The sequence below is a fragment of the Ambystoma mexicanum genome, chromosome 5p, assembly GCF_040938575.1.
Source record: "Ambystoma mexicanum isolate Mex_15411 chromosome 5p, UKY_AmexF1_1, whole genome shotgun sequence".
In the NCBI taxonomy this organism is placed as follows: domain Eukaryota; kingdom Metazoa; phylum Chordata; class Amphibia; order Caudata; family Ambystomatidae; genus Ambystoma; species Ambystoma mexicanum.
The window spans coordinates 1,345,720,623-1,345,736,722 of record NC_090930.1 but is presented as its reverse complement, the minus strand read 5'-3'; the positions used below and the strand labels follow the sequence as shown (position 1 = coordinate 1,345,736,722).

Here is a 16,100-nt window from a genome sequence, read left to right as displayed (position 1 = left end):
TTTCATAAGGAACCATTGAGGGATACCTTCCAAGTACTATGCATCAGTTGACATAAATGGACTCGAATTCACAAAACCACCTAAGTACAGGGACGAGCAGGATGAAGGAAATAATGCAGAGCAGAAGGAGCATCAAGCTCAAAGAGCGGGCTAGTTGTTTTCAGAAAGCACCTGTGTGCTGGACATTTAAAAATGGAAAACTATGGAGTGTGGCTGTTCAGAAAATGATATTTCAACTCCCTCAGAGGCATTTGGAAGCTGGAGGAACTAGCCGGTGTGGCAGAGCCAAGGGGCTCGCCAGCAAAGAGGAAGAGTAACGTTGCGATAGCAGAATGGGTCGCAGATATGCCAGGAACTACAAGAAGATTCCTGGGCATTTCGGCAGCTGGAGGAGGCAACGTTACACTCACTGCGACCTGAAGGAAAGCAGGCATGCAGAAGCTGAGTTGAGAGAGAAGGCGGGGAGATGTTGAAGCAGTCCTGAGTGGAAAGCAGGCAGCCAAGCTACGCCGCTTACGTGAACAGGACCGATGATGCCACACAGAGCCGGTGAGTCAACCCAAGCAAAGTGGGCATCCCAGGACGTTGTGGCGACCGCGCCAAACACAGTTTGAACATTGTAAAACTGCAGAGACAGAAACAATAAGAGCCTGCGAGTCGAAAAGGCAGAGTACAAATACAACCCCCAGCAATATATGAGTGCATGGAATGCAGATAAGGGGAAAACTTAAAGTGAACATTGCAATAACTAGAGATACCGAATCAAGGAAGATTTATGCAATTTTGGATGTAAAGAGGAACTGTTATAAATATATAAAAACAAGAAGTCCTGGCAGGAGAGTATACCAGTCAATTGCAAAGCTACAAGCGGTCCCAAGAAAAGACAGTATTTGTTGAACAAAGAAGGAACTTTTTGAAGGAACTTTTTCAAAGAAGGAATTACGAGGCAGCTTTGTGACTAACATGTTTGTTGTGGGCCAACGAAGACACACATAACTGTTAGACCAAGAAAGATTGCCATACCATTGAAGAATCCAGGGGAAGGGAACCACCCTCAGGAACGAAGGTTCTGTTACCTTGGAGAACTTTTATGTTGGAGCTGTTCTATTTTTATTGATGAACACTTTTTGCAAATACCAGGTTAAAGACATTTTCCTTCTCACTTTATTATTTGGTTTGTAGGGTGAGGGTCAGGATAGAACCTTTGTACACAGTCAGTCTTGGGAGGATAGCTCAGGGGCAACATGCTCGCCTTGGAAGGAGCACGTTCCGGAGCAACACAGGTTCGATCCCCAGGTCCACGCTTAGAAACCTCTGGGTATTAAGCGCGTAATAAATAACCTATCATATCACAAGGGTGGTTTTTGATTTCTAACATCCTGACACAGACAGATCCTTCGTTTTTGGTTTTAGGTAGGGAAACTCCTCTTAGAGCACAGTTCCCTACACCATCACTCATCTCTGCAATCTCCCATCTGAAGGGGTTGGTGAGTCCAACGCGTGTGCTGGACTGCCTCTGGTGAGCTCTCTGATCCCTCCTGTTATTTTCTTTGGGTCCAAATTCCCATCTGGGCCTCAATGTGACCCTTTCCTTACCTTCACAGAATAACATTGGCCAATGGTTTCCTTTCACCCATAGACTTAACATTGGAATCGAAAAGGCAACTGTTTCTAGGGCTTCTGTGCCTTACGAATATTCCAGTTGGACTTCTGTGAACTGTTTGAAAATTCTCTGGTCCTGTGAGCCCACTTTCAGTATTTATATCCCTATTCTGTGTACATACTTGTATGTTTTGTAGCTAAATCCTAAGCATGGCTTTCTGATATATAAAGAATGCCTTTTTATAGATTCATTGTGTGAACCTTCCCTTCTTTTCTTGTGTGATAATCTTTTGAAGGGGTGAAAATGTTCAACCCTTTCCAGGCAGATGACCCAAAGGATCTATATCCAAACAACATAATATATTGCTGTTGCATTCCGCCCCACCCCCATCCTCCTTTAGAGCTGGCACAAATGTATTATGTTTCTCTTCAAAAGTTGCAGCTACCCAATTACCAAAGTGTACACTCGTTCCTTCAGCACAAGTTCCAATAGACACAAATCTATTGCAAAGAATATGCAAAACATCCCCAGCTTTACCACAAATATGAAACCAGTCGCATAGTAAAATAAGGGGTGACAACATTGAAGCAGTTCCTCAAACTTTTCACTTAGATATCATATATGTGGCTTATGTAGAAGAACAGAGCGATTAACTCACCTTCTGTACTGCTAATGCTGCCTCTTGTATGATAGTCTTCGATACGAATGGCATAAGTCTCTCCTTCTTCATTAATACAGATTGATGCAACTGGTGAAGTAACTTCATGTCCTGTTATGAAAATACATTATAATTGCAGACATATGTTTCATTGGGATGGAAACCTATGCGGTGCAGAGGAACAACGTAACCTTGTGATCGTTCACTTACAATTTTGGCAAATGGCAAACTCTAATGCAAGGGATCTGAGTGCAGTCCTTTAGATTCCCAATATGCAAGAAGGGCAACCAAGTTGGAAAAAACCTAATCACCTTGTCAATACGGTAATTATCACAAAACAGGGAAGGCTATTTGAACAGCCTTTGATGAAAAGTCTTATCACATCTAAATAGTGCCTGTGTAGGAAAAACGTAACTCACTCTCATAGTTGGGTAAGGCACACTACACTATGATTATGAGTTAAGGTTTTGCTACATGGATACTATTACTTTGCTTTAGAACCTATTCTATTTCAACTGCACAACATAAAAGTACCACTACAAGTGCAGTGCAAATTCGAATGAGAGAGTCCCATGCAATGCACAGGATATAAACAAAGGTAATTGAAAAAAACAGGGAACCAGATAAGGGCTACATTATATTATATGACCCTGATAAGAAGGTCCCACTCATAGGGGCATGCATTCCATCAGTGTACCAACTCATGAGCATGTGCGTGTTTTGTGAGTTTAGTAGGGATTGCAGACCACCTGATGGCACATGCTCAGTCACTAAAGCAATTTATAGGGCCGTTCCAGATGGTTACTGTTAGGTAGGAATTGGTGCAGTCACACTGTGTGAGACTACACAAGACTTATCTGCTTGGTATTAGGTAACCCACATTTTGGTATAGGTCTGTACTACACAAGTTGGTAGTGTGACTGAACAGCCAGGCCTTTCAAAAGAGGGGTAAATGTGAGCTGTACAGATGAAATCAGTTAATACAAGTAACCAAGTAACACTTGCACTCTCAAGGTTTCAGTCAAATATATATTTATTTACATATACGTTTTAGTTAAGCATTCTTTAAAAAGTCAATTGTTTGTAACAGTCAAGCAAACTTTGGAATCACTTTACAAAGTCAATAAAGTTGGTGAATCATGGACATTCTACCGGGTGTGAGGTATGGTCTATGCATGAGGTAAAGCTGCGCTTGTCTAAATCTTGCATTCCTAGACACTTTCTTCGGGTATCGCAGGACTCTGGACCATTCCTGGTCGGTGAAGGGCCTCTGGAGCTCCCCTTCCCAAAGTTCTCTCGTTTGCAGTTCCCGCTCATTGTTGGTTTTCAGTAGCTGTTCATAAAGTCTGGAGACCATATGTCCCCTTGATAAATCGTACCACGCATCCAGCATTCCCTTTGTATCCTCTTCCTCTGGCAATTCCGGCCATCTCTTCTTGATTGTCTGAACCGTGCTGTTGTGTAGTATAAATTGGCCACTGTGTATGTCATGCTTCTCTGTCAAAGTTTGGAATTCCACCCATTGTCTTTCTTTCCACAGGTCTCCAATCTGAGCTACACCCTTGGCTTCCCAGTGGGTCTGGTATGTTGCGAGGGTTCCAGTGCCCGCGCCAGCAAATCCCGCGAGGGGGATCTGCACGGAGCTGGGGTCATGCACCCCCTGGATTTTCCAAGCCTTTTTCCACCGGATCAGGCCCAGTTTGACCATATTGGGTAGGGTCCTGGTGAGGGACTTGTCTATCCATATCATTTCTCTCAGGTAGTACTGTCTCAATGCCGGCTGGAAGAGCAGCAGGTCTATTGATGTTTCATCCCATTAGCCATCTCACCACAGATTGCAATTGTCCTGCAAGGTAATATCATTCAAAGTTCGGCAATCTGATGCCTCCTGCTTTGTAGTGTCTTTGCAGAGTATTCAGGGCAATCCTGTTCCTCCCCCACCCCACAGGAACGCCCGTGCCATTGTGTTCAACTGTGTAAAGAATGCCTTGGGTATATCATGTGGGATGTTTGTGAAGTAGCATAGCATGCGTGGCAATACCGTCATCTTCAGCAGGGCGGCCCACCCTATCATTCCAATTAGGAGTGTCTTCCAGAAGTCCATGGCTTTCTGTGTCTTATTGACGGCTACCTGTGTATTGAATTTGTGTGTGTCAGTGATATCGTGATGCACCTCTATCCCCAGATAGCGGAAAGAGCGTGGTGCCCATGTGAGTCCCAGGTCTGGCAATTGGTTCGGGGGGACCCATCTCAGATCAGCCAAGGGGAATAAGGAGGACTTATCCATGTTGAGGGCTATTCCTGATAGATATGGTTCCCCACATAGAGGAGGATGTCGTCTGCATATAACGAGGTTTGGTGTGTAACTCCATCTACGTCTATCCCTGTATCCCTATATTCGGCCCTGAGGAAGATCACCAGCGGTTTGAGGGCCACTATGCACAACATCGGTGATAGTGGGCACCCCTGCTTTGGGCCTCTGTGAATCCTCCAGACCTCTGAGATGTGCCTCCCAGTTTTCACTCTTGCTCTGGGGGTCTTCATAAAGCAGCCTAATCCAGCAGAGGAACCCCTCCCCTATGCCAAAGTGGGTGAGAACAATCAGCAACCACTCCCAATTCACGGAATTGAAAGCTTTAACAGCGTCCTGTGACGCTATGGTGCATTCGCCCAGTCTGTGATTCGTCTGGTCCACCACATGGTGGAGTCTTCTCAGATTCCACGTAGTGTTCCGTCCCAGGACATAGCCAGTTTGGTCCGGATGCACCAGCATGTGTATCACCCGTTTAAGCCGATTGGCGAGCACTGCTGTCAGGATTTTGGAGTCTTGGTTAATCAGGGAAATCGGCCTATAGGAGGCACAGTCTAGTGGCGACTTCCCTGGTTTGAGGATAGGTATTATGACAGATTCGGACATGCTGTCCAGCAACTGTCCCTTATTGTACGCTTCTTCATAGGTCTCCAACAGTTTAGGTGCTAGGGTGCCCTTGTATTTCTTGTAAAATTTACCTGGGAGCCCGTCGAGTCCCGGGGATTTGCCAGATGGAAGCTCAGCAATTACGGTCCCCAATTCCTCCACTGTGAGGGGGGCTTCAAGTATTTCCGTTAACTTTGGTAGACTGATCTCGGCCAAGGCGTCAGCTAAAACACCAGCATACTTTTTAGACTCTGGGTTTCAGGAAGGAAGGGTTAAGGAAATAGCAAAGTTAGAACATACTTTCTCATAACATGAAGACATTTTGAATCCTCTAATGAAATCTAGTTAAGTCTTTCCCAGCAGTAAAAGTGTTCAATAAATAACAATTTATGAAGGGACAAGCAATGCCAAGAGTGCCTTTAAGGAGCCAGGACAGCCAAAGGCAATTGAATGCAGTCGAAAGTTCTGATGCACTTCTTGGATAAAGTCTTTCACAAAGTCAGATAGTTCAAGAAAATCACTGAAGGAACACAAGCTGTTAAGCCTGTGCAAGGGGAGTTGAAATCAACTCAGAAAGTTAAGCAAGTGCCCTTCTCAAGTGAGAAAGCACGGCTTAAGGCAATAAGGTAAGTACCCCAAGCTCCCAAAATATCTCTGGTTTGGATAAAGTGGTCCAGCTGGATTCTGCATTGCTACAGATGGAATTTTGTCTTGCTTTCGCGCTCTGAAACATTTGTGTACGAGAGCGATACAAAATCATATCATATGATATCATATCATATCATACAGCCAAGCAGACCCTGGTTCCTGAACCTCAGTCATGGGGACAAGAGGGAGGACGTCTGGCAGGCTCCTGCGGCAGTACTCGGAAAAGGACTTCTGCAGCTACGATCTTCTTTGATTCAATGGCTCTTTGTGGTTTCAGCGCTTTGAAAACAGCACTGATGCAGAACGAATGTTTCTGGTTGGGCTTTCCTTGCTCCCTTGGTCCTGGACTCTGGATTGGGATTTCCTGTTTCTGGAGTGTTCTGTGGGAGACGTTACACTCCGTTATGGACACTCGACCCCCGGGCATTGGGCTTTTGCAGCAGTGGAAAGGCACAGCAAGTCAGGGGTTGCGCCAAAGTGGAGTTCGTCTCAGAGCTAGTTGGTCCCACCAGCCCAAGGGGAGAAGTCGTCGCGCCTGGAGCTTCTCTGTCTATTTGAAAAAGGAGGTCAGTACAGCAGCAGGACGTCACCTGGCACTTCGAGATCCAGGAGGTTGCAGCGGGCTTCTCTTCATGGTTTCTTCTTCAGATGTTTCTTCCAGTGGTCGACTCTGCCTGTAGTCCCAGGAACCTCACCTTTTAAGCTTGTTCTCATTCATTCACAGCCCTAGGCTGTCAATCACCCAGCAGTGTGGCTGTCCTTCCTGGACAGCCATCCAGTCAATTAGGACTGGTTTCGTACAGGCATACCTAGAGACAAAGGACAGGCAAGTTTTGGGACCCTCCCTCACCTCCTGTCCTTCAAGACACACTGGAGCCAGGGGCGGGCATCAGGGCTGCAACCCGCCAAAGGCAAAATACACAGAGCTCAAACCTGTCTCAATGCACAGAGAAAAAGCTAACAAAGAAACAAAAAATGGTGAATAAAGACGACAGGGGGCATTTTGACAAAATCCCATGGGTGCTGTACTGCAGCTAAGGGTTCAGCCTGCGGTAAAAACGCACATTGGTAGTAAAAAGTAAGCCACTGCCACCAGCCATTTAACGTAGTGAGGGTACCAAAAAATGTTACATGAGAAAGTGGGATAAGGGGCTACAAGGTAACCCCCTTATAGCACTCCACATAAGATGGTGTGTGCTGGACCCACAAAGTAAAAAGGTAAGTAAGATCAATGTCACCGTACTATTCTTGGGAACAGTAGTTCACTCAAGGAAAGGTATTTAAACCTTAACAGAAATCCAAAGGATTTCTCAGTGACACTACGCTGAGGGTGCTGTGTGTCACTATACAAAAAGCAGATGCCTATGGAGTTTGTCAGACTCCAAAAAAAATGAAAACATAAAATCCTGATCAGGGGAAAACACATGAGAGAGTGAGAAAAAGGTACCACTCACTCAGGAGGTAAAATTAAAAAGTCCTAATTCCAGCAAAATGGCTAGGGTGTCTAAGGTGGGAGCAGGCAATTAATATGTTGAGTGGAGAGGCATGGTATAGAAAAGGAAAAGCAGGCCAGGAAAAACACAATGGAACCGAGCATGGTGCTACATATTGCGGTGAATAAAGGAGGAACAGTGGAAAAGCTGTCTGAGGACACAGGAGCAAAGTGCAGAGCAGTCCATCACTGTAGGTGCTAGCAGGTGCTGGAGAGAGGCTGTTGCAGTGCATGTAATATGGCCTTGCATTAGTAGATAAAGCCTGTGTGATCTGTGACATGAATGGGTAATGACCAAGTACAGGGTGCTAATGAAATGTCTTGTTGCATGCGGGAAAGATCAAACACTAAAAAACCAGACTACCGTCAAAAATTGAGTTGTCCAAAGTCTCATCATATACAGCCGAGCTAGTTACTGAATGAAACAGAGACTGAAAAAACACCATGCCTCTCGTGAACGGGAGACAGGACGGCAAATGGCAAATGGATTCCATTATTTCTAGATGTGGGTCTGCTCTTAAATGGCAAAATAGCAGGTTTGAGAATGTTAACATTCATTGCTATCTGATAACTTTACACAGATAAAAACGTTAGAACGGTTGGAGGGTTGATACCATCATCTTATTTGTGAATTGATTAACACTAGCTTTGGCCAAACTACAGTTTCTTTAATTTTCCTCAACGAATGTATTTAGTACGATGTCGTATTTATTCGTGCTTAGGGTACATGTTTTGCCCTTGGTGCTGTGGTTAAAAAGACAGGCTATTCAATGTAAGCATATTGATTAATGTTATACAATATCCTCCTCCAGTACCAATCTTATATTTTTTATTTCTGAAACATTGGTGAAGGGTACTGTATAACCTTAACTAATGTATCTGCTATATCAGCACAATTCCATTTAATATGTTTCTGTTTTGATTATGCACATGCTTCTTTCCTTTTCTAGCCCCTCTTTCCATCTTTCTTCCCCACTCTCGCTCTTCCTCTCTGGCTCACTTTCTTTCATCCATTTACACCAGTGACTCATAACACTTCTCTACTTCTCTTCCATAGAAATGATGTACTGTATTCATTTAATAAGGCATTGTTGCTATCACCTTCATCAGAAAACCAGAAGTGTTAGAAAAAAAGACAATTCTGAGAAGTTATTCTTCAAATCTTTGCTATCTTAAGTTTGTGAACTATTTCAAATGATAACGTCTGTATGCGGAAACGTCGGTGAAGTTGTAGGATTATGAAAGTGCTTTCCCGTAGCATGTGTCCGTGTTGGAGGGTTTGCATCTTACCTGGTTGAAGACCGAGCCTACTTTCTTCTTTCCCTTTCCATCTTTCTTCCCCACTCTCGCTCTTCCTCTCTGGCTCACTTTCTTTCATCCATTTACACCAGTGACTCATAACACTTCTCTACTTCTCTTCCATAGAAATGATGTACTGTATTCATTTAATAAGGCATTGTTGCTATCACCTTCATCAGAAAACCAGAAGTGTTAGAAAAAAAGACAATTCTGAGAAGTTATTCTTCAAATCTTTGCTATCTTAAGTTTGTGAACTATTTCAAATGATAACGTCTGTATGCGGAAACGTCGGTGAAGTTGTAGGATTATGAAAGTGCTTTCCCGTAGCATGTGTCCGTGTTGGAGGGTTTGCATCTTACCTGGTTGAAGACCGAGCCTACTTTCTTCTTTCCCTTTGCAAGGATAATCCAAGGAAACAGAATCTACTGCAATACTACAAAATGGAAATCCTATGGTACAAAATAAACAATGTTTTATTGCAAGCAAGCAAGCAGTATTTCTGAGCTAAGCAAATTTCGAAAGGTGCGTCGATGTAAATGTTGAAAGACTAATGACAGGTGATACAAAAAAAAGTGGTCTGCAGGTATGAAATAAATACACCTTCACATTTGGAAGAAAGTATGCAATAAGGCAATTCCCCTCTACCCCCATGATCAAGGCCTAAAATGACAGCCTAAGAGAAAAGCACTTATGCATGCAAGTTGTGGGGCTACTTTATCCCTCACTAATTGAAAGGGAAGAGGGTTGGTTTTTGACAGCAGCCCTACAAATGCTAAAAGGGCATTGTGAGTTCCAATATCATGTGAATGCAATACCCATAATTTCCAGGGAAGCCATTTGGACAAATTGAAAAACAGCTTTGAATCAGTCAATTATAAGGCATTTTTTATTCACTCAGTTGCACTACACCAATAAAAGAGTCACATTTCTTGTGAAGGAGCTATTTCTGCTTTGAGCTAAAATCAAACATTATAGGAACATTGTAAAACCAAGCATGGTGCTGGGATGGCAAGGACCTTACTGATTGGTCATGTAACAATGCTAAAAGGTCAGTACAAAGAGTCATCACTGTTCTTATTTGAGGGCACAACATTAGGAACAACAGTTCGGTCTGCTGCTAAAAATATAATAGGTGAACCAATGTAGACAAGCTTCTTTTTTTTAGTGCATCGCCTTAGTGAATTACAGAAAGTGCTGTTGGCTTCTGATCTCTCATCTCAGAAACTATACTGCAGCAATCAATGAAAATAAGGTTTCTGGATAAAAGCGCACCTGCTTGGACTTGTTTTTAACGGGAGTATTCCATCTACTGTTCTTGTACTTCATAATTTACTGAATTAATGATTTCTCTTGACTTACGAAGTATAAAGACGGACGCGCAGTTAAGAAGCATAAAGACCCATGTGCCATTCGGGTTTATATTTTTATATATATATATACAAAAATGGGACGGTTAGTGTGATGTTATGGTTTTGGTAAAATACATAATTTTGAGTGAATGGATAACCATGGGCCTTCTGAAAGGAATCGATCAATACTTGAAGTATTGTCTGATTTTTCAATAAACATTTCAGAGTGTCACTAAGAAATAATTTCATGATAAAACAATCTACAAACAAGAAAACAAACATGAGCAGCAAACAGAGGATTTTAGCCAATAGCAATGGGGGCTACGATTATTCATATCTCTTTTATCTCCAGTGAAGCAACTGTGTCTTTCATGAAATTAAAACCTCCAGCCAATAATGATGTGAAATCGACACTAACTTTGACAATTGTGTAACTGATGGGATCTGGAGGAACGCAGGCACAATTTAAGAATAAAAAGATACACAAGAGCAAAGGTTTTACATTTAGGTACATGTGTAACAAGCAGAGACAGTGACTAGGACACATGGGAACTATGTTTTATTTTAGAATAGTGAATGGCTTGAAAACTGAAGACATGAATATTTTCTGAGACTAGATTAAAGAAGTGACTATTGTTTTTTTTAAACCCTGAATAAACAGAATTGGAATATAATCTACAAAATGCAAAGAGCAGAGTTATTCCATCAAAATCTACTCTAGGCCAACTCCAAATACATAGTCCTATTTTTCAGACATCAAGAGGAGAAACAATCAATTTTGGAGAATTAATTATCACATACTTTTCATGTTTTTTGAAGGAAGGTACCAGCAAATAAAGCCTAAAAAGTGATCTGTGATGTGTGGATAAACGAGACAACAAATTGTGTATCTGGTGGCAACATGTGTTGTGTTAATCAGCTACTGTGAACCCACTCCTCTGGGCCTCGAGTATCAACTGGTATCCTTGAGACGTTCTCAGCTCCTGCCGGCACCTTGGGCGTTAATGGAGTGAACGAGAATGCATTTTGAAATCTGCACCAGCAGTGCCGAAGTAGGTCACCTGTAAAAGAGCTCTTCCACTGCTCATCCACCACTTAGCGTGAGGGCAACACTTGATGATCTCTAACAGCATGGCTGCTACTGATTCATGGCATTCTCTCTATTCCTAAAGGTATATCAGTCAAAAGGTATATCATTCAGTAGTTGAGAGTGAGCCTGGTGAAAGCAGAGAAGGGACATGAAGTGTGCTGATCCAGGGCCAAAATTAGAATGCTCTGGACAAGCCTGCAGGTTATGATGCGCGACCCGGGAACATGAGTTATACCATTTGCATTTGTGGATAGAGCCACGGTTACTCACTTGTGGTGTTGTTGATGCTGTCATTTTTCTGAGAGTTGAGGTTGTCTATTGAATATGGCTCATCCTCTTTTTTGATAGTGAAGGAAACAACCGATGAACTATCTGTATTTCCTGTTATTAAAAATACTCGATTAAACATGCACTGCTGCTTGGTAGATTTTTATTCCATAAATAACTTAATACAGGAAAATAATGAATGCCAAAGCTGAAGAAAGAAGTAAAAGGTACACAATGGTCTTCAAATATTATGGCAGGTATAAGGATGGGGAACAGGAGAAAATATGTAACCATCTTAAAGCAGATATAAGCATGAATTACATATGTCCAACAACAGTGCACATGAAGATAATGAGTGACATAAATTGTTTCATTAGTCATTATTCTATAAAGGAACTTTAGAAACGAGACAGTGGGCTGAAGGGCATATCCCTCCCATGTACAATTACCCATTAATACAAGGAAGAGATGTACTTCCTTCCTGGCTAATCGGGGCCAATCACTCTCTATTCCCCCTTCTTTGTCTTCTCCATCTCACTCACAGTCAGTCTTATAGGCTTCCACAGGGCTCAGACTTGTCCCCCATGCTCTTGAAAGCAAGCGTCCCCCAAAAGGCAGTACCCTCCCCGCAATGAGAGGCAATAAAGGACATACCCCAAGAGGGAATGAGACCAAGACCAAGTACGGGTGAATGTAAAGGGTTTTTATCTAATCAATATAGGACATGCAAAGGACTCTGCAAGCTCCGAGAGTGCTCGGTCTGACAATAACAAAGACAGCCATATTTATTAAAAAAGCACATCATAAATCCTACACTCTATAGGGGGCACATAGTCTCAGGGATTGGGTGGCGTCGACTAAGCTATAGACGATACAGTGATGAGCCGCTCCAGGATTGGTGGACATCCGCGTGGAGCCAACGTGGGGTGGATGGGTCAGCTGGGTTCGTTGGGGTGGGGCTGCCAGGCCAGGCGCGGTCAATGTCGATGACTGATAGTTGCACTAACACTCTGCCCTTGTGGACGGACGGACGGACACGGACGGACACACACACACACACATTGTCCTGTAAATCCTACAATATGTTACTCTAAGAAATAATAGGAGACCGGAGAAACCACACGCAATGTGAAGCTTCACCAATACATCAGTGCACTGTTACTTTTGACCTGTTGACCGCGTGTCATAAACCTGGGTGTTTGGTCTGAGGGTACAAGGTGAGCAGCCTTGTCGTTCTGTTCTGTTAGATGTGGTGAGGAATTACTTTATGCTATGTTAGTCCAGGGTTGAATACCTATCTCCAAGGCTCATTAACTTGGGAGTGAACTGGAGTACTACTGAATCAGCGAGGGTGCACCTCTGGCCCCTTGAGGCGGTGGGGTTTAGGACCAGGTTGTAAATAATTCATTTGGCCGATCATGGCAGCCTCGGACATGGGGGAGGTGAATAATTGAAGCGGGTCCAGCAGAGTGAGGCTGTGCTGCCCGTGCACCAGCAAGCCTGGCGAGCCTTGGCGGGAGGAGGGGGAGATGGCCTTGTGGCTCTGCGCGATTCTCAGTGCCTGGGCTGCACAGTATGCCATACGAGGGGACAGTTAATAAAATTAGTAACATTAGGACGATTACAGGCTTCTATTGGTTATACATTCATGTACTTCTTCGTACGTAGCTATGAGGGTCTGGCAGTGTCACATATATCACATAACATTAGTTGAACACATATTGGTAGTTCATAAGGCGACAGATGGATAACATGAATAACACGTGAGGTAGCATCAGGTTGGGTTGTGTACTCGGGAGCATAGAAGCAATATGTTCATGTGGGATTCTACATGTGCATTCTTGTTCATAACACTTGAACGTGTTCTACTGTACGACACACAAGTATTTTTAGTAATGCTTTTTCGCCTTTCTTTGTACATTAGCAGCAATCGTTAGTTAGCACTAGGTGGGCTCCATTAAGCCCTTTCATCAAGTCTTCAAGGCACATGGTGTCTTACAACAGGCTGGGGTCATCCTTGCTTTATCAGCACTATGAGCTCCATCCCTTTCCCCACACCCAAGTTATAATTTTACAAAACAACTCTGTGAATCATTAAGCTGTGATATGCAGTTAATACTTCATTCGGGGGACGTGGGCAGGGGTTCATACAGGAAGGTTATTGACACCGTATTTTAAATGTTAAGGGTTAGATGCCAGGTCGGGGTCTGTTCAATTGGGATGATTCCTGTTATTTTCCAGACTTGAACCACAAGTCAGGTCACTTCGGGGGCAGTGATGTACTGCGGAAGGTAAATGATACAGTGTTTGTTCTGATACTCGTTCGTTTCTGGTTGCTCGTGAGAACAGGCCTTCAGCGGATCTTTCATGGGGTGGAGGCGCAGGGGGAGTGCATGGTTCTCTGCGCGCAATGAGCGGGGGCCAAGCTGCAGCTTCCGCAGGCAGGCTGTTTCATTGGGGCTTTGGTTGCTTCTATCTAAAATGGAGTCTTGGAGCTTTCAAAATGGTGTCCATGGTATGTTAAAGTACAATCCGATTGGCCCTGTGTGCCGATCAGCAGCCACCCTTCCACCTGAGCACAGGTGCATGGGGGGCCTCCGACGAGCCACGAACCTCACAGAGGTGGGGCATATCGGGGAGGGGGTCCTATAGACCTATCCTCCCATACACTCTTTAACATCTACATTCAGCCTCTTGTTTGTCTCGTTTGCTCCTTTGTCCTCCGCTGCTATCCATATGCCGATGACACCCAAATCCTGGTTCATTTAGATCTTACCAGGTGGAGGTGTCGTCGTGCCTGTGTCAGTGCCTAACAGCCGTGGGAGCATGGATGAACAGCAACTGGCTGAAGCTGAATGGGGACAAGATAGAGGTTTTGGTGGTGGGTTCTCCTGCCAACCCTACACTTTGGACCCTGTCTTTTTGGCCTTCTGCACTAGGTGACTTTCCTATGCCAGTGACGGCGGTTAAGAACGTAGGGGTTGATTTATCTTTGTGACTCTCAGGTCAGTGCAGTTTGTAAAGTTGGTCACTTTCACCTTAGGATACTGTGCAAGGTTTTACCATTCTTGCCTAGTCACCTGCGACCTTTGGTAGTGGCCTCACTTGTTTTAAGTCAAATAGATTATTGCAACGCCCTATTCTTGGCCCAACCTGTGGGTCTCATCCATCGGTTACAGGCGTTGCAGAATCTTGCTGCCCGAGTGGCTACCAACTAACCTTATGGCGCCCACATCACTCCTGTCCTGCTCTCTCTCTCTCCACTGGCTTCCAGTAGCTAGACAAATTGAGTTTAAAGCTCTTTGCTTGGTCCATCAGGCTTATTATCGCCCGGGGGAGGACTATCGCCAAGATAGGTTTGTTCCTTACCTTCCAGGTCAGACTCTTTGCTCTGGCAGTGCTTGCCTAGTCCTAGTTCCCACATTCCACTTTTCTAAGGTGGGGGACAGGGCATTCTCAATTGCTGCTGGCAAATTGTGGAACGCTGTGCCCCTCGCCCTTACATCACCTGGAATTTAGACGCCTATTAAAGACGCTGCTTTTCTAGGTTTGGGTGCTGTGCAGCCTTTCTGAAGTTCCAGTGACAAACGCAGAGCAGTGATGATTATAGCGAGGTTGCCCACTGGTGAGATGGTCAATCCATCAGGTGGTTCAGAGACACTTCCGAAGGCTCAGGACAACTGGATCCTAGAGAACACGTAGAGACTGGGTGGTTCCACCAGTCCAGGGGTTGAAGCACTGTGCAAGGCCTTTGCAGATCAGGTAGTCCAGCAGGGCTTCACCGGGGGAAATGCAGGAAGGGATGCTGGGCCTCTTCAGGAGTCGTTCACGTATGGCACATTTCAGCAACACAAGAACTCCACCTACATCAGACACTTTCTGGGGAGAAGCATTGTGACATTTGGGCACAAGGCCCACTCTTCATAGGGATAGGACGTCTGAAGTTAGGGCATATTTCTTGTGATTTGGTTCCACCTTACTGCATCACTTACCTTTTTTTGTTGATTAAGTTATTGAATGGATTCATAAGAACCTATGGTGACTGTACATATGTTTATAATTGACAGTTGTACAATATTATCACCTACTTGTTTTATTTTCTAGTGTGTGCTTTGGGCCTAGAATACATATAGTATGTGTGTACTTACCAGTCGAAATTGAATTATTGAGTGCTTCACTGTGTGGACTCATTGTGGACCCTTGACCCCACTCACACTTGTGAGAAGAGCCTTGACTGCTCTCCATTACTACCTTGATTGGGTTTTGGCTAACCTCTCAGAGTTGACCTGTTCGCTAAAACTAGAGTGACCTCCTATAATCTGTCCGCCAGGACCGATTCTAGAAATCCATTTTAACAACTTACACTAACCCAATGGCTTATAAAATATTGACTCGTCAATAACCCAATGTTCAAAGTTGTAGTGAGTCAGCATTTTGTGCAATTATTAACAGTAACTAAGCCAACATTCTATGCAACAATGCACTTTCATAAACACAATGCAACAAGAAACATTCCATAAGGCAGCAGTCCAAGTACTATAGAAATAATAACTGCCTTATGGAATTGAGGCAGTCAGCAGACACTCTCTCAAGCATATGCACGTCCTTAAGCATCCATGGCACACAACTAATCATAGTCTGAAGCTGCGTGACACCACTGCTTCACTTCCTTCCTTACATTCAATGATTGTTCATTTTATGCAGTGAGGTCACTATAGTGTCTGAGCCACAAACATTAATAAAGAAAGCTGGAGATGGTTTGCATGAAGCACTTCCG

At 43.9% G+C, this 16,100-nt stretch overlaps 1 protein-coding gene across 1 annotated transcript in view; it reads right to left on the bottom strand.

Moving 5' to 3' along the window:
• The window catches only part of LOC138481555 (zinc finger protein 2-like), a 258,357-nt gene that overhangs the window by 63,187 nt on the left and 179,070 nt on the right, over positions 1 to 16,100 (bottom strand). Inside the window, exons 5-7 of the mRNA XM_069613733.1 lie at positions 11,327 to 11,437; positions 8,977 to 9,066; positions 2,262 to 2,372 (exon numbers count right to left, since the gene is read on the bottom strand). Coding sequence (XP_069469834.1) covers positions 2,262 to 2,372; positions 8,977 to 9,066; positions 11,327 to 11,437 — 312 coding nt within the window. The remainder of the gene's footprint in view (positions 1 to 2,261; positions 2,373 to 8,976; positions 9,067 to 11,326; positions 11,438 to 16,100) is intronic.